The 19,051-nt window shown below is 43.5% G+C and overlaps 1 protein-coding gene across 1 annotated transcript in view; it reads right to left on the bottom strand.

The window, feature by feature from the left end:
* Nucleotides 1–3,214: 3,214 nt before the first annotated feature.
* AHCY (adenosylhomocysteinase) overlaps nucleotides 3,215–19,051 on the bottom strand; it is a gene marked incomplete at its 3' end in the record, with an annotated part of 33,846 nt that continues 18,009 nt past the window's right edge. The window contains exons 6-10 of the mRNA XM_080627852.1: nucleotides 16,548–16,755; nucleotides 13,992–14,079; nucleotides 13,223–13,340; nucleotides 7,287–7,481; nucleotides 3,215–3,346 (exon numbers count right to left, since the gene is read on the bottom strand). Of these exons, the coding sequence (XP_080483978.1) occupies nucleotides 3,215–3,346; nucleotides 7,287–7,481; nucleotides 13,223–13,340; nucleotides 13,992–14,079; nucleotides 16,548–16,755 (741 nt within the window). The remainder of the gene's footprint in view (nucleotides 3,347–7,286; nucleotides 7,482–13,222; nucleotides 13,341–13,991; nucleotides 14,080–16,547; nucleotides 16,756–19,051) is intronic.

The raw sequence follows: 19,051 nt of genomic DNA, 5'->3' as shown, positions 1-19,051 counted from the left end.
GCACAGTGTTTCTGCTGCAGTCAGCACTAAACCACAACTACACTGCAGGCAGAGGAAGGAATAGAAATTCTGTCAATGGTTTTATTAGGATCTGTGTTTGATCATCCTCTTCAACTAATAAAACAGAAGATCTAGCAGGATATATTCCAAATATAAATTTTGTATTTTATCACCTCAAACCATGTTTCACACAAATTCCCGCATTGTGAACTTGCTGAAACTACTATCTTTTCAGCAGTAAATCAGACTTTTGAGAGTTGGATCAACGACCATGCTCTGCTAGGCAGTCACTTGACAGTTCCTCCTCACAGTGATGCTTTAGCACCATGGCCCAGAGCCTTTGCAATGCAGATGAACTGTTTCAGACCTGGTCAAACTGCTAGTGTCTGGACACTTCCATCAAGATTCATAGATAAGTCTGGGTAGCAGATCAGCACATTCTTTTATGTTTCTCTTTATCCTCATTACAGATTGCTTGCAGAATTCATCTGTTTAATGGGTAGAGAAATCTGTGTATATATATATAAACACAAACAAGCTTGGTTTTCCTTAGAAAGACTTGAAGGTTTGTTGTTGTTGGAGCTCTTAGGAAGTCTAGTAAATGTTCTGTTTAGGGGCAGCAGCTCCTGAGTTTCAGAAAGTGTTTCTAGTGAGAGATTCTGTGTGTGAAACTGTGCCTGGAGAGCCCAATGCAAAATCTGGAGTTTGAACTCTGCCCTCTGGCATCTGCTGGAAGGGCAGTAGGTTTGTGCACAAGCAATGCAGGAGATTTATGGAGACCATCAGGGCCAACTTCTTGACACAAGTATCAATGAGCCAACTAAGGGAGATTCTGGTGGATCTGTTACTCAAAAAACCTCCAAAACTGTTTAGAGATGGAAAGGTGGAGGCAGTCTTTCTTCCAGAGACTGTGAAATGTAAGGTCCTTGCCTGCCCACACAGCAAAGCAGCCAAACTTTATCCAGAGCTGCACCAACAAAAGCAGATTGAGCAGGTCAAAAGAAAGGATCTTTACCTTGTTTGGTACTTTAACAACACCACCTGCACCGTTTTCACTCCCCAGTATAATAATGACACTGACATACCTGAAAGCATCCATCTGAGTACAGAGGATCACCAAGATCATGAGGGAACTGAAGCACAGAGACTAAACTTGGGTTTATCCAACCTAGAGAAAAGTAAAGGGGAATTTATTGCTGCCTATGACTACTTAATGCAAGCCTGTAATGAAGATGGAAGTAGGTACTTCTCAGAGGGATAAAATGAGAAGCAATGAACATAGGCTGCAGCATAGGAAACTCCAGTTAAATGTACAGAAAAATATTTTCATCTAGAATGTGGTCAAATATTGGAAGATAAGCCTAAGGAGGTTTGTGGCCTCTGTCCCCAGAGACAACCAAAACTCACACGGGCAAGCTGATCTCCAACCTGATATAATTGGCCCTGGTATGAGAACAGGGATGAACCAGAGATTTCCAGGTAGTCATTCCAACTAAATTATTCTATGAATTCATGATCCAAGTCCAACAGCAGAATTACAACCCTGTATTTCAGAATAGCAGATGTTCAGCTGAGAAACAGGGGTAGAGAAGCCAAAGCCCAGCTCTGGAAACTAATGAAGGACAACACCCAGTCCTTATTTGTATTGCATTTGCTTTACAATGACATTTTGTCATCATTGTACTCTGTGACAGAAGGTGACTATCACCTACATTTAGATGCGTACTACAACTGTGTATAGCTCAGTGTATATATGCAAGTTTAAAAGATAATCCTCACTACTGATTATGGAATCATTTATAGCAGCTTTGTGGGACCCAAATTCAAACTGGTACTTTTTAGAGGTCAACACAAAACAAAGCAATGAAAAAATGTTGCATCCAGATTAACACCTTGTGCATTAATCCCTCTTTTTCTTCCTCCAGCAGTTCATACTCTACACCATCACTTTTAATTGCTCACTAACATCACACCTGGTGCTTGGATGAATGAATCTCAGAGCACTTGAAGCATGCTTTATCATACCAAACCTTTCGTCTTCTTGCATCTGGAAAAAGAGGTAGCTTCCTGTATATTACTCACTGCTGAACAGTGTCAAGAGAGGACTTTCATGACATGTTGAGATAAGTGTGTCGTGAGAGGGGGAAGAGTATTTTTCCTGTAAGATTCAACCCCTCCAATATTTAAGTAACTTGAGGAGTAGCTTCTCCCAGGTCACATATATGATGCAGGCTGGCCACAGCACTGGCTTTTGCCTTGAGGAAACCCCATGTAGATACATTACATATTTTCAGTAGCTTCAGGATCATACAGATCCATGGCAAAACCCAAAGCATCTCACTATACAAACCGAATCAGGCCACAGTCAGCTCTTTAATAAAAGCACTTTTGAGTCAGTGACAAACAAGATACAGCAGATATGACAACTCAAAAAAAATCAAGTTGGGGGTAGATGTGTGCTGCTGGTGTTTCCAGAGGATTGAACAAGGTCCCTAAACCTAACCATCCCCTCAGTGGCTTCTCAGCCATTCACAACAAACTAGAAGGCTGCTAAAAGTCACTTTTGCCTCACCCCCTCTTCAAGTTGGTATGGAAGAAGCGTAGAAGGTCATTGTTCTAACAAAAACTGATGGAGTAAATTAACCCAGAAAAAAACCCCAAAACCTCAAATTCTAATCTCAGAGTAGGACATTACATTGATTTGACAGGAGACCAAACAACATACACTCCTCCTTACTTCCTCCAGCTTCACAACATGCACTTCAGTTAGGGCACCTTTGTGGAGAGAACCCTGACACTGCCAGCCTCCTAATGTTAAGGATGCATCTAATTCAAGCAGGGCATGTCAGAAAGCATCTCCCTCTAGAAACCGTTCCCCATCTTACCAGCTGGCCAGCCTAGAGGTTGTCACATATTTGACAAGACTATACATTTTCATTTAGCAATCTTCTGTCCTGCTCCCCTTACTGGGATATTAAAAGCCAATAAAAATTGTATAGGATCCTTTTCACAATAACATTAGCCAAGTAACCAATTCAATTCCAAGAGTCAGAGTGATCCTCTTAAACAAACAAGGCCCTGAAGCTCCCTTGGGGAGGGGAGAAGTTCTGCAGCACTGAGAGGATAACGGCAAAGGATTTGTTCTCAGAAGCCCAGCACACACAAGCTTTGGAAAGTTGTATCCCTGCTTTGGTCTTTAGGTAGTGCCACCTGCTCAGTATCTGTAGTGGTCTGGCTTGAATGGCCCATCTCTTGATAAGCCTAGGTATTTGGCCTGTTTGTCACTCAGCTTTGTCAGCTTCACACATAGTTTATCCAGATGAGCAGCAGCCACAGCTTCATCCAGCTGAAAAACAAAACATTGGGGTGAGAATTTTAGCAGAGTAAGTTAGTTCAGGCAGTCATAGTAAATAGTGAGACAAGAATGTGAAAATATGTAACAGCTACATGGAGGACTTTGACACAGATGAACAGTCAGACAGCTCTTTTCTGGTCAGCATACCTCACCTGCTTAAGCATAGAGGTATCTGCTTTCAGCACAGAACTGCATTCAGATGGAAAAGGCCCAAGCTATTGAGGGAGTAAAGTTAAGCTTAAAATGAGACAGAGGACTCAAGTCCATTTCTATCTCATTAACACAATCACATCCATTCAACAAGAACACAGATAATCTGTTCAGAGACAAGAATATTCAGTTTGGTAGAATGGCAAAGCCCCGGTCATGTTTCCACTATGAAGGCACCTCAACACACTAGGCTATCATCTTAAAGTTTCAAATAATTTTAGAGAAGGACATGGGGGTGTTGGTTGACCAGGAGCTCCCCATGACCCAGCTTCAGTGTGTGCTTAAGCCCAGAGCCCCCGCGTGTGCTGGGCTGCACCCCCAGAGCATAAGCAGCAGCTCAGGGAGGGGATCCTGCCCCTCTGTTGTGCTCTGGGGAGACCCCCTCCGCAGCCCTGATCCAGCTCTGGGGCAGCAGCACAAGAGGGACGTGGAGCTGTTGGAGTGAGTCCAGAGGAGGCCACGGAGATGCTGCAGGGGCTGGAGCAGCTCTGCTCTGGAGCCAGGCTGAGAGAGCTGGGCTGGGTCAGCCTGGACAAGAGAAGGCTCCTGAAGGGGAGACCTTAGAGCAGCTCCAGTGCCTAAAGGGGCTGCAGGAAATCTGGAGAGGGAGTATCTAAAAATACTTGAAAATAATATTTGGGATTTCTGAGTACTTCATGTTTTATGGGATGTCCTAATATAGGGCTTCTGACAAGGGCCTGTAACGACAGGACAAGGGGGAATGGCTTTAACCTGCCTGAAGGGAGACTGAGATGAGCTCTTAGGCAGAAGCTCTTCCCTGTGAGGGTGCTGAGGCGCTGGCACAGGGTGCCCAGAGAAGCTGTGGCTGCCCCATCCCTGGCAGTGTTCAAGGCCAGGTTGGACACAGGGGCTTGGAGCAAGCTGCTCTAGTGGAAGGTGTCCCTGCCCGCAGCAGGGGTTGGAACTGGATGAGCTTTAAGGTCCCTTCCAACCCAAACCATTCTATGATTCTGTAATTTCTAATACTGGAAGAATGCATCTCCTTTGCAGATATCCCCATCTTAGAAGTACATGTATTAAGAAATTCATTCCATAATCATTAATTCAGCAAGAATACTAGTATCTATTGGCAATGTCTTCATCAAGGAAAAAGCCAAGGTTGGCTGCAGGCCATAGGCTCAGAAGTGTTGATATACTTTACCTCACATGTGCAAGGCAGACATACAAACTCAAAGGACATCAAAAATAGGTAAGCTACAAGATAGTTAAGTATTACAGGGGATAGATACAAGAGTCCAAAAACACTAGAATAACAAACTAGCTGCTATGTCAGAGGGGAATGTAAGAGCCATAAAGGATATTCAAAGATAGAAAAGACAGCCCTAAGAAGAGATCAACTGCCGCTACAGTAGAAGGACAAGTTTTATCTCCATTTGTAATTCCTTCAAAGTACAAGTAATCATTGCTAAGGAAACAGAGAAGATAAGTCTAAATCCCAGCAGCACAGGAAAGACTGGCAGTATTTCCCCCATACTAGCTATATACATGCCAAAAGTTGCAATATATTTGAAGGGCAATAAATCAACAAAACAATCAAGGGCAAGATCTTCAGCTTGTGTGAAACATCATGTCCTAAATGATTCAATAACTAGTCCTAGATTTCCCATTCAAAGGGAGTATGGTAATAAGCAACTACCTTGAAATAATCCCATTGCAATGAACCGGGTAAAAAGCTACTGTACAGAGTACTATTATATAGAGTGTAATTTGCTGCAGATCAACCCACTTACAGTAATATGGAACTGCCAAGCTCTCTTGAGCACCAACACAGCCAAATATGTACAAGACAAAATTAAAAACATAAGATGAAGTGGTTGAAGAATGTGGAAGTGAACCATGAAAGCTACTGAACACTACATTAGAGTCAGAAAACTCACAAAAGAAAAAGCCAACTGGAAGGACTGTGTTTAGAAGGGAAACAAGTCCTTAAGCTTAGCAGATCCTGCCAAAAAACCAAATGAGGGTTAAAAATGGAATGCATATATGGCTGACTAGAGTGACACGTGACAACCCAGTGAGTGTATTTCCCAGCAAGTTTAAGACAAATTACACCCACTTGAAAAGCAACTGAGTCCCTGACATTCCCAGATCAGGTTCTCAAACTGCAGCAGAGAAAAGTTGTTTCAGAGCTGCTTCAGCTTGGGGCCTTTAAGATTTAGACGAAAAGCTACATAAATTTAGATGAAAGTAAGCTGACATTCCATCCTGGTTTTGCCTGGGATAAAGTTAATTTCCTTCCTAGTAGCTGGTGCAGTGCTGTGTTTTGGCCTTAGTCTGAGAACAATGCAGATAATACACCAATGTTTTAGTTACCCCTAAGTAATGCTTACCCCAGTCAAGGACTTTTCAGTCTCATGCTATGCCAGCAAGGAGGGGGGCAAGAAGCCAGGAGGGAGCAGAGACAGGACACCTGACCCAAAGTAGCCAAAACAATGTTCCATACCACAGCTTATCATACCCAGTATTTGGACCTCAAAGCTAATACGCACAAAGGAAAAGAAAAAACGCAGAAAGGAAAGGTACTATGCAGAAAGGAAAGATATTAGCCAGAAAATTCTCAGGGAAAGCTTTTCTGCCCATCTTTAGTTGACTCTGACAAGGCAGATCTTTTATTCTTTGAAATTCTCTATGGAGAGCAGAGGGTAAAAAAAGCACTTTATCACAGTACATGAACCTGAACAGATCACTGCCATATGATCCACTAACATGTAACACCATTTCTAAGTAACTGATCTGGGCATTATTTTTAATTTCCAGTTCAAGTACACTAAAAATTGTTATTCAGGAAAAGTATGAAGCCACATTTTATTAGACTATTATTTTCAAGACAGTTGTCAACAAAACTTTTCCTTTGAAGCTGATGTGTCAGCTTGCTGATCAACTCCTATGCTATATTGCTGGTATGCTTTCATTAACATGGTTTTGGAAGCTTAAGTCCTTCAGCAAGCACTCCATAAGTAAGTCCAAACACATACATCTCACTTCCCAAATGAAAAGTATTTTCACATTTAATCTCACACGTGGTTTCATTCCAAAGGCAGTGGAATTTAACTCCAGCATCTTTTTTAGTGACTATCTCAAGTTCTCAGGCTCTTTTGGAAAATTAAAGCCAGGTTCATTTTCTAAAACAAATTTGTGAGTTATGACATGATCCAGATTTTTCCAAGAACACAGAATGATGAGGTAAGTTTGAAGGGAAACCTGAGGGAGTCTGTCATTAATATTTTGTGATGGTATTAGGACTGCGTTCTTACAAGCTCTGCTCAGGTGCAAATGGAACCCAGCAAAAGTGATTCCTAGTTTCATTCCAGCTTCAACTCTGCCCCACTACACTTTGCTGCTGGATGGCTGTGTGAAAGCTTGCTGTGAATACTGACATTCAGCAGGAGGAACAAGTTGGTCCTTTACTACCCTGAAACAGCACAGGGCTTCCAAGCACCTTAGGGAAGAGCCCCAGGTCAAGCCAAAAAGGGACTGGACTTCCTTATCACAGGACAGGTAAGTCCCAGTTCTGCATGACACGTAAGCCACAGAAACTGGCCCACTTCAGACTCAGCAACACAAAGCCAAGCATCTGCAAATTGACAAAAGCTCCTTGCAACAGCATTCAGAAGGAAAATGAACTCAAGGACAAATGTACGTGATCGCATCTGAAGTTGACTTTCTTACAAGCTTGCATCTTCCTGGTATTCTAACTCACCTTCTTTGGCAGGAAATGGACTCCAACAGCGTATTTGTCACTATTGGTCCACAGCTCGATCTGTGCCAGCACCTGGTTGGTGAAGGAGTTGCTCATAACAAAGCTGGGGTGACCCATGGCACAGCCCAAGTTGACCAGTCGGCCCTCTGCTAGCAGTATAATGTGACGGCCATTCCTCAGTGTATAGCGATCCACCTGGGTGGGAAAAAGCAAGAGCAGTGCTAGGTCAGGGTAAAGAGAGCATTTTAAATCATGCAAAGCTTTGTGGGCTTTCTTGCAATTCAGAAGTACGCTTGTAATACAGGCTTTGATAAAATTGAGACACCCCCTTCCTCAGTTCCCCACCAATGTTTGTGAAGCTCACAGCTATTCTGGACTTTGCACACGAATTTTATCATCTGCTTTTCATATTGAACCAGTTACCTAATTCATGGGGCTTTTCCACATATGCGTTGTCTCAGATGGCTGTGGTGGGAAGCATGCTGCTAGCAGTAAAATGCAGCTCACATATGCCTAATTGTAACAAATGGTGTGAAAGACAGGAGACAAGAGGGAACACCTCAGTATCAAACAGTCCAGAGCCTTTGCATTTCACATAGGGGTAAAAGCCAGAGTCCTCAGCCTGCTGAAACTGCTCCCATGTAACCCTTTCCACTCTCAAAAGGCCAATGCTCTACGGTATAACCAGCAGCTGTCCTAGCTTCTGCTGCACACCCCCTTTTGCTGGCAGGGGGCCAAACACATAATCCTCCACTCAGACTGATTTCCAAGCTATGTTGGGGACAACAGGACTCTGCACATAGAGTCAAGTCTCAGATGAGCTAAGGAGAAGGGTCTCAGCTACATGAGTCCCACACAATTCAGGACATAATGTCACTTAATATGTGCCTCAGTTGTCTGGGCCAGATTAGGCTCCTGCAATGTTAACTCTGCTTCTCATCTGCACCAGTCACTAGCTATTCTCTCCCTTGTCTTTGCCCCTGTAGGAGGTTACAATATTAAAGCCCAGAATCGAGCATCAATATGGGCTATAAGTTACAAGAAAATTCAGTACTCATTGGTATTTATTGGTCATGTTACACCAACCACAAGGGAGTAAAGCAAACCTTTGGAAAGACTTAAGAGTTAGTCAACAACCAACCTTGGACAACGGTTAATGCTTTAGACCACTTATGCTGTCATAGCAGAGCAACTGTGAAATACTTAAAAGGGTTCCTCTCCACAGCTGTATTTATACTTTTGGTCTTATTAAAGTTATTTAATGTGAAGCAAAACACCCAGCACCCAATTTTAGTCTTAAAGCTTTAGCCTATAAGTTAAAAGCCATGTGGGATGAAGCTTTAACTGTAACAGTACTGTCTTCTGAAAAGCCCATCTTTGTGCAGGTCCTTAGCAGAGATGTAATAAGTAAACCAATAGAAACCGTTCTACTGAACAGGTATTTTGCCTTCAGAGCAGATCTGTGCCTCCACCTGTCTTTCCCAGTAATGCTTCAATCACAGTGCTGTTTCTATTTCTTGGGTTCATAACACAAATTGTTTTTTGGGCACAGATGCTGACAGTAAGCACCCCAAACAGAAGCTCTAAACAATACTCTTAATTTCTCCTGTCCAAGGGCAGGACAGCAAGGTAGGGTTAGTAAGAACCCTCTCCACGGAGTAGTTGCAATATTTCTTACGGAGGCTGATTCCTCACTGTGGGCCACCAGTGACAGTGCTCAGTCCATTCAAAAAATATCACATGGGTTATTGTAAGATTATGAGAGGAAGAAACGAAACAAAGCAGGAAGCACCCATAAGGAAGAACACTAAAAACCCTGAGAACAGCAACAAGATTATATTTAAGATTTTACTTACAAGGTAGCAGTTGAGTACCTTTTCAGTTTTAAAGTCTGTGTGGTTTAGATGTCAAAATGTTATACCCATATAATATCCACACAACTTGCACCTGGCTAGCTGCTCGCTTGGACAGGGAATCGCATACCTTCAGCAGCTCCTGACATGACTCAATCAATGCACAGGGTAACATAGAAAATGCAAATTAATGTATTCCTTCATAAATAAATACCAAACAGCAGTGGCACCACCAGAGGCCTAAGTCAGAACTGTGGAAACACATCTCATCTACAGGCAGATAAACAGGCTGATTCATAAGCTCAAGAAATTGCTATGGAAGTAGAATTCAAGTTATCCAAGCATTAAGTTCATCTCCACACTTATACAAATGCCTTCTCCCCTTCCCCATCAGCATTTAGCTGCTTTGGACCTTCTGGCTGCTTTGCACTTCCCTCCACATCATGATACAAATAATTTATTTTCAGAGGCAAAGTTCATTGATCCCACCCTGATGTTTCCTTTCCCTTTAGAGCTGAGCTTGCACTACACATCAGTTTCTAATACCAGAGCACAGCTGCAGAGGGCTGCAGTGCAAAACCAAACTCAAAACAACCTGCCAGCTTCAGCACTATTTCCTCCTTAACTGTACTTTGAAAGCAACAGATGAGTCAGAATAGCACAGTAAGATGTTTTTCTTTCCCAAGTATTAAACACTCCTTACACCAGCTCACTGCTTGTAAATGGAGACCATATGGTACCGAAAACTACCATGTGAGACACTTCCACAACTACTCTGTACCTCTAGCTGAAGTCTAGCAATCTTCAGCTCCAGTACTGATCCTCTGATCAACCAACAGATGTCTTCCCAGGAGGTTAGAAATTTTTGCTCTTGACTTATATTCCCCTCCCTGCTACAAGATACAGAAAAAAGCTGCCAGGTCTTTAAGTATTTGGAGAGTTAGTACTTGGTATTATAAACCATACGATACCTCATCAGAACACTGATGTGAAAAACACACCTGTTATTCTAAGGATAAGCACAACATCTCACTCTTTTAACACAGGCTTAGCCTCTCGTTGAGGCCCCCAAAGGACTAGGGACAAGATGACCACAGAAGCATCCCTTTGATGAATCTGAGCAACAAAACTAAGAAACCAGCAACAGTCTAAGTGGCAAAGTGGTAATTTCCTTCCCAGATTTCAGTGTAAGAGCACTTCTATCAATTATTATAATGGATCTTCAACTGCTGCCCCAAGAAAGGTTTCAAGACATGCAGATGAATTCACATGCAGGAGGAGAGGGACAGAAGCTGCAGGATACTGGCTGCGTGGAGACTTCATAGCAGCCTTCCAGTATCTGAAGGGGAGCTATAGGGATGCTGGGGATGGGCTATTCATTAGGGACTATAGTGATAGGACAAGGGGTAACAGGTTCAAACTTAAACAGGGGAAGTTTAGCTTGGGTATAAGGAAGAAATTCTTTACTGTTAGGGTGCTGAGGCACTGGAATGGGTTGCCCAGGGAAGTTGTGAATGCCCCATCCCTGGCAGTGTTCAAGGCCAGGTTGGATAGAGCCTTGGGTGACATGGTTTAGTGGGAGGTGTCCCTGCCCATAGCAGGGGGGTTGGAACTACATGATCTTAAGGTCCTTTCCAACCCTAACTATTCTATGACTCTATGATTCTACTCAGAGCTGTGAGAGCTTTACCTTCTACAAGCTTTAGCTGATTCCTTTCAAACAGGTAGGTTTTCAGCATTAAACCACATGGATGACCTTGACCCCAATTCCACCCTTTTGAAACAGTAATATTTCTGTTTTAACCAGAAACTTGTTACAGCTTTCATACCTTGGACTAGACTGCATCTCACTGTACCCAATGCATCTGTGACATACTGGCTCCTTCAATAGAGTATACAATGAAAAAGGGACTACTGTCTCTGGCAATAGTGACACAATTTTTCACATGGACTTTAGGAGCCACATTGAATAGCCATGTGCAGGTAGTTTGTTTTTTACCATACTGGCATCCAAGTTAGCCTTCAACAACATTTACTTTCTGAGCAATCCCAGTTCTAGTTTTAAAACCTGAGCTAGCAGAAAGCAAGCAGCTAGCTACAGGCTCCTCTAGGACAAGAGCTCCTGGGCAAAATCAGCTCCACACTAAGGTCATGAGCAAGAACAGACTTGAGCATAGTGAGAACTTGAGGGTGTAACTTCATATATTCAAGTTGAGCCCATGCAGGGTGTCCCAACACCAAACACAACCCTGAAAAAACTCTCAACTGTTTAGTAAGGGTTTGATGTGGGCAGCCAATAAGCCACAGGGGAGCTATGTAAATTGGAAGGGCAGATGAAGATCTACTATGTATGCATGCTTGGGTGTGGTGGTTTTAAAAAAGTAGAAAACCTGTCCCAGAATCCTGCTACCAGCAAGCACACTCCCTCCTTAAAAGTCAACTAGAAGTCCCATGCCAAGGCAGACAAAGCCTGGTTTGCATTATGTTATATTCTCCCTCAAAGCTGGTGTTACAAACCGGTTTTGATTTAGTTTAGTTTCTCTGCTTTGACGCAAAGCTGAAAAGCTGAAAAGCTGAAATTTTAGATCCCCATTTCCCTACTGTCACAGTGTAAGTGCAGCCGGCAACTCGGAGCCACGCAGCCGCTCACTCACTCCTCCTCTTCTTCCCACCCCCACTCCCAGAGGGATAGAAACAAAAGAACGTAAATCCCATGGGTTGAGATAAGAACAGTCTGGTAACTAAGGTACCATATAAAACCACTACTGCTACCACCACTAATAATAATAATAAGGGAACTAACAAGGGGAAAGAATATAAAAGTAAAAGCGGAAAAGGAAAAGAAAACAATAAACACAAGTGATGCACAATACAATTGCTCACCACTCACTGACTGATCCCCAGCCTGACCTTAGCAGCAATCTGGGCTTTCCGGGTAACTCCCCCCAGTTTCTATACTGGACACAACGAGCTGTGGTATGGAATACCCCTTTTGTTAGTTGGGGTTAGGTTTCCTGTCTCTGCTTCTTTCCGGCTTCTTGTGCCCTTCCTCACTGGCAGAGCATGAGACTGAGAAGCCCTCAAATGGAGTAAGCATTACTTAGCAACAACTAAAAACATCAGTGTTATCAGCGTTGTGCTCAGACTAAAGTCAAAAACAGGGCACCGCACCAGCTACTAAAAAGGAGAAAAATGACTGTTACAGCTGAACCCAGGACACCTATGTAGCTGCAGCCATAGCTTGAAGTAAATACATGGTGGAACTGCAAGCTGAGGAAGGATAACACATCTGGCCTTGTCTGCCCACACACAGAGTTCTGCTCTACACAGGATTCTAAAATGAAGCCACTTTGACCGAAGTCTGAGTCGGGCAGAGCTCCAGATAGGCTTTCCTGAGGCTTCTGACTGAAAAAAACCCTTTGAAAACAGAGGTGTGAATTCTTAAGAACCTTGTCAGAACCCCAGAATTCCCCTGAGATTCACACTAGTCCTTGTACACAGAAACAAGACCAGGAATTGCTCTGGTGCAGAGCACTACATGAGCAAGCAGCTTTGAGAAGAAAGCAGGCAACATAAGGGCTCAGTTCTTAAGTTTCATATGGTGTCTATGGTCTGTTCTAGCTTGCTTTTTGAAACTCAGTTATGGCATTGGTTTTAGCTCAGGACTATCAAAGAACGCACATTTCTATGTCTCTTCACCATACCCCAAATGTCAAAGCTGACTTCCTACAAGGAATCAACTCGAGGCAATCAATTGTTTACACAGCCACCACCAAGTGGCAGGCTCCTGTTTGTCAAGGAAGTAGGAACACATGGAAAAAGATGCATCCACATGCTGTGCACCTGGGCACTGGCTGGAACCAACTATGTTAATACCAACATAAGAATATGTCATGCAGCTTGTTCCAGTTTAATCAGGAAGGAGCAGAGTAGAATCTCCATTCTGATCAGCCCAGAGGAACACTGGCTTCCAAGAAAGCTAGAAACACAAAGTACCTTCAGAGAAATACCTCCCTTTCTGGAAACAGACACTGAGTAGATATTGCTTTTCGAGCAGCAGAGCTCGCACAAGGGCTGTCTCACCTGAGGTTTAACATTCACTGCCTCTACTGCATTTTCATTCAGCCATTTTGCATCAACTTCCACATCAAAATGGCCAATATTACACACTATGGCATCATCCTTCATCTGCTCAAAGTGCCTGCAAAAAGGAAAATAAATTTACATTAAAAGTTAATGCACAAAAAAAAATTCTTCAGCAAAAGAAGATGCTCTGGACCATAGCTCTGTTCAAGAAGAAATGCTAAGTGCTCACTGATTGCATTTGACTTCTTTAAGATGTGTGGCTCTGGTAATCTTGCAGGCATGCAAAGTCTACTGGAAAAAAACTCTCCAGCTTCTAGGGAAGAAAACTTCCCAGGGATACAAGAGGCTATTGAGGAGAAAATATTTTCCCAGTATGGAAAGTAAAACCATTGTAATTGGTCAAACCTGAAACATGTTCACTCACAGATGGGATCACTTTCAACCTTTACCTACTTCCTTTCTTCATATTTAGCTGTCCTAACACAGAATATTCTGGAGAATAAGAGCATCAGAGCTATTTATCCCTCTACACCTTTTGTTTCTCCATCATCACATGCTGTAAGACAGGAACAACTGCAACATGGCAACATCCAACTGAACTGAAAGACCAAAGCCCCAATTTCTCACTAAATAGATGCTAAATTCTGATGTCCTGCAAAGATAATGTGTGCTAACCCTCACCATATTGCTGACAAGTTATGACTGTATTTTAAACCAATCTAACTGTACAGGTATGCTTTCACCAAAGCAAGTGGCTAGATCGTACCTGCCCTGAACAATGTCAGTGCAGCCAGTGGTGGTAACAAAGATATTGCCTTCTTTGCAGGCCTCCTCCATGGTTGTAACTTCATAACCTGAAAAGAGAAAATGTTATTCCCCTATCCAGCACAAGCACTTATTAAAAAATGAGATACAATATTTCAAGTAGGTTCTTAATGACTTCTTTGCCTCAGCCTTCACTGGCAAAGGCTCTGACTGCACCTCCCAAGTCTTGGAATGCAGACACAGGGACTGTGAGAATGAAGACCCCAGGCCCACTGTAGGAGAGGATCTGGTTAGAGACCATCTTAAAAACCTAAACGTACACAAGTCCATGGGACCTGATGAAATCCATCCGTGGGTCCTGAAGGAGCTGGCGAATGAAGTTGCTAAGCCACTGGCCATCATATTTGAAAAATCATGGCAGTCACGTGAAGTTCCCAATGACTGGAAAAAGGGAAATATAACCCCCATTTTGAAGAAGGGGAAAATGGATGACCCAGGGAATTACAGAGCAGTCAGTCTCATCTCTGTGCCTGGCAAACTCTTGGAGCAGATTCTCCTAGAAGGCATGCTAAGGCACATGAAAAACAAGGAGGTGGGTGGTGACAGCCAGAATGGCTTCACTAAGGGGAAATCCTGCCTGACCAATTTGGTGGCCTTCTATGATGGGGCTACGAAACTGATGGACAGGGGTAGAGCAGTTGATGTCATCTACCTGGACTTATGCAAAGCATTTGACACTGTCCCACACGACATCCTTGTCTCTAAATTGGAGAGACATCAATTTGATGGGTGGACGACTCGGTGGATAAAGAACTGGCTGGATGGCTGCACGTAAAGAGTTGTGGTCAATGGCTCGATGTCCGGCTGGAGACCGGTAACGAGTGGTGTCCCTCAGGGATCGGTGTTGGGAGCGGTCTTGTTCAACATCTTTGTCGGTGACATGGACAGTGGGATTGAGTGCACCCTCAGCAAGTTTGCTGATGACACCAAGCTGTGTGGTTCAGTTGATACGCCGGAGGGAAGGGATGCCATCCAGAGGGACCTTGACACGCTTGTGAGGTGGGCTGATGCCAACCTGATGAAGTTTAACCATGCCAAGTGCAAGGTCCTACACCTGGGTCAGAGCAATCCCAGGCACAGCTACAGGTTGGGCAGAGAAGAGATTCAGAGCAGCCCTGCAGAGAAGGACTTGGGGGTGTTGGTCGATGAGAAACTGAACATGAGCCAGCTGCAGTGTGCGCTCGCAGCCCAGAAAGCAACCGTATCCTGGGCTGCATCAAGAGGAGCGTGACCAGCAGGTCGAAGGAGGTGATCCTGCCCCTTTACTCTGCTCTCCTGAGACCTCACTTGCAGTTCTGGTGTCCTCAACATAAAAAGGACATGGAACTGTTGGAACAAGTCCAGAGGAGGCCATGAGGATGATCAGGGGCTGGAGCACCTCCTGTATGAAGACAGGCTGAGAAAGTTGTGGCTGTTCAGCCTGGAGAAGAGAAGACTGCGTGGAGACCTCAGAGCAGCCTTCCAGTATCTGAAGGGGGGCTATAGAGATGCAGAGGATGGACTCTTCATCAGGGACTGTAGGGACAGGACAAAGGGTAACGAGTTAAAACTTAAAGAGGGAAAGTTTAGATTGGATATTAGGAAGAAGTTTTCTACTGAGAGGGTGGTGAGGCACTGGAATGGGTTGCCCAGGGAGGTTGTGAATGCTCCATCCTTGGCGGTGTTCAAGGCCAGGTTGGATGAGGCCTTGGGTGGCATGGTTTAGTGTGGGGTGTCCCTGCCCATGGCAGGGGGGTTGGAACTGGATGATCTTAAGGTCCTTTCCAACCCTAACTATTCTATGATTCTAAGTAGAAAAGTATGGAGAAAGAATAAGAAGAGTCTGTGCCACCACCTGACCTATGGAGAATGCAAAGTATAAGCATACTTGTCTTACTAAATACAAACATAGCATGAAAATATCTACCCCTCACCCATTTCCAGTCTGTAGATCTATACATTCAATGTCTTATGTCCACAGGTGTAGTATCTGGCACAGCACTCAAACTGGATTCAGGGGTCAAGTCTGCCAAGGGAAGTACACCCACAACACCTGCAGGTTCTAGTCAGGTATGGAAAGAAATGGGATAAACTGGTACTAAGTATAATTACACAGTCACTCACATGAAGAGAAGGAGCACAGCTTCCAGAGCATGCCACGAGCGCAGCTGGAAAGGCAGAGAGCATGGCATCTTAATGCATGCTGGAGGTTAGAGCGACACAACTTGAAGATAACAAAGCCATCCTAAACCAGGCTTACCATGTTATGACATAGTGGCCCTACCCCACTACAGCCTCTATATCCTTGACTGCAAAGACATCTTCAAGGCCTACACTAATAAACTCCTTCCTTAACTGCCAGGAAAGAATTCTTGCAGTTAAACTGGAGTCACCTCTACCTCAACAGGGATGGAGCTGAAACCCACTAAAACTTCCTTGGCCAGCTACCACTTGATCTACGCTGACACACAGACACCCCATCACATGCATTAATTTCTACATTTCCTTCAGTTCTTACCTTCCATGGCTGCCTGCAGTGCATTGATGGGATCAATTTCAGTGATGATGACTCTGGCTCCAAAGCTCCGCAGGGCCTGAGCGCAGCCTTTGCCCACATCACCATAACCTGCCACAACTGCTACTTTCCCAGCAATCATGACATCTGTTGCACGCTTGATGCCATCAATGAGGGACTCTCTGCAACCATAAAGGTTATCGAACTTGCTCTGAGGAAGAAAAAGGAGCAGTTTCAGAACAGATGAAAGTAAAAATTCTGTAAAGAAACGACTGACTTATGTTTGTAGTACAAACCAAGATGCTGTGTACACAGGTAGGTCTGAGTTCCTTAACCAGATGTTCACCCCTTTGTTGCTGCTGTTTGTCAGACAATGAACTGAACAAGCAGGCAAACAAAAATGCCAACAGAATAGCTGAACAACTTACCATCTTTGCAAGACACATGCACCCTGCAGAAGCAGCAAGGTGACCACATTAACCATGAGAAATTGGTTCCTGCAGTTCAGGAAGATCAAAATAGCATCTTTTCCCAGGAACAGCTACACTAATGCTGCCAGAGTGCTTAGATTTAGAAAAGCCCAGGAAGGAGCCATTCACAACACTGGTCCCTCCAACCAAGGACCCATGGACTTCATCTCCTAATGCCCCATCACAGAACATCCCCCTACTGTAACATTAACACAAGCTTAACAGCCAGACTTCCAAATCAAAGTTCCTATGCTCAGTCAGATGACAAATAATACTCCATTTGAACATAGAACTAATCTCAGAAACATATTGCTGTACTGATTTTTGTAATGTCCCTGCCTTTTCTCTTTGGGCTCTTTGTTCTGACCAGGAGTGTGGGCTGTATAAACAGATTTGATTATCTGAAGAGCTACAGAAGTCAAGAAGTTAAAACCATCTGGCTACCAAAGTTGTGCTATACTTCCCAAGACAGGGTATAAAAAACTCACAACTCGCAACAAAATTCTGGTCTCAAAGCCTGCCCTGCTGGTGCTATCGAGCATGTGTAAGGTGATGTTATAGTTTGGGATTCAGTTGACAGCTTATAAATTTTTTACAATAAAAGCACAAATTCCATAGGTATATAGATTTATAATAAAAACAAAAATAAAAATACTGTGACTATGACTCCAACACATCATCTGAGTAAGTTAGCAGGTATATGGGCATGCTACTCCCAGCTTCAGAAGCTGGCCGAAGACTAATGTGTAAGAACTTACACTTCAGATCTACAAGATCCTGACTCAGCGCTTGTAAGTCTTATCACAGGCACACTTGCCATTAATATTTCAGAAAATTTGTGTCCTTCAAAATTGCAAGCTAGTGCCAGTTGGTAATGCTCTTTTCTAGTCCTCCAGCAGATTTTCCTTGCATTATAAGCCTTCTTATGGAGGAAAACAGCATCATCAGATTTGATTCCTCATCACCAAATCCCCCAATTACACAGTCTTCCAGGTGCCTGTGTATTCCCATGCAGGCAAGTTAACAGAGTGCCAGATGCAAACATCTGTCCCACCCAAAAAAACATTTTGAGTGGCAAGAGGGAAGAACAGAACTGGATGCTGCCTACCTTCTCTCTCCAAATACTAGTACAGGAACCCAAAAAACAACATAAATATCTAACTAGGGGAGCAGAATTTGTCAGCTCAATTGCATGTCTTCCTGAAGATGTACAACTGTGGTTAGTACCAATTTTTTAGTAGATAAATAACAAACAGCACTTGAAAGTAAGCACTTGTTTGGCATTAGAATAAAGTGAGCTTAATCCAAATCCACTCAAGAAGCTTTTTCAGAAACATATGAATTTCCAAATCTGCTAGAGAGTATTAATAGTTATTGTGCAGGAGGCATAAATCTAGGTGAAAAGGATGCAAAGAGAAAAAGCTTCCTCCAAGAACAAGTGCATTCCAGCCCACTAGCTATGAAAAAAATGCCAGATGCCTCTTAGTGAGCAGAAAGGAGATACCCCTCAGGCAGGTAACTGCAGAGAAAGTAGGCCAAACAGTCAGTGAGAACTGCCATGCCCAACAGGATAATGTTAGTATGGTAACTTGAAATAGATTCAGCAACTGGACTTTAAACAGGTACATGCATAAAGCCTTAAGCACACCTGTAATTCCCACTATAATTCATCTGCATCCAAATAGCACCGGCACTCTTTGAACACCATTCCCCCTCATCCCCGAATTCACTGGGATTTGTCTCAGGAAGCAGTAATATATCTAAGAACAGAACAAATACCTCCTGCCCTGTCCTTTGCAACTGCTTCTCAGAGATACCAGACCTTTTATCAGCCACAAACTTATGCACACTCCTTTTTCCAGCTGGTATCCACCACCTACCTGTGGGCTTTAAGCTACTCGAGAGTGAGGACATGTCCCTTGCCAAAGGAACTGTACCCCAGGGGCCATAATCTCCATAGGTGTTTTCACATTGAGATGCAGAAGAATGCATGTCCTTACATATAAAGATAGCTCTTCATGTTCTGAAAATATGGCA

Source organism: Psittacula echo (assembly GCF_963264785.1).
Source record: "Psittacula echo genome assembly, chromosome: 12".
Taxonomy (NCBI): Eukaryota; Metazoa; Chordata; class Aves; order Psittaciformes; family Psittacidae; genus Psittacula; species Psittacula echo.
This window is presented reverse-complemented; position numbering and strand designations above follow the sequence as displayed.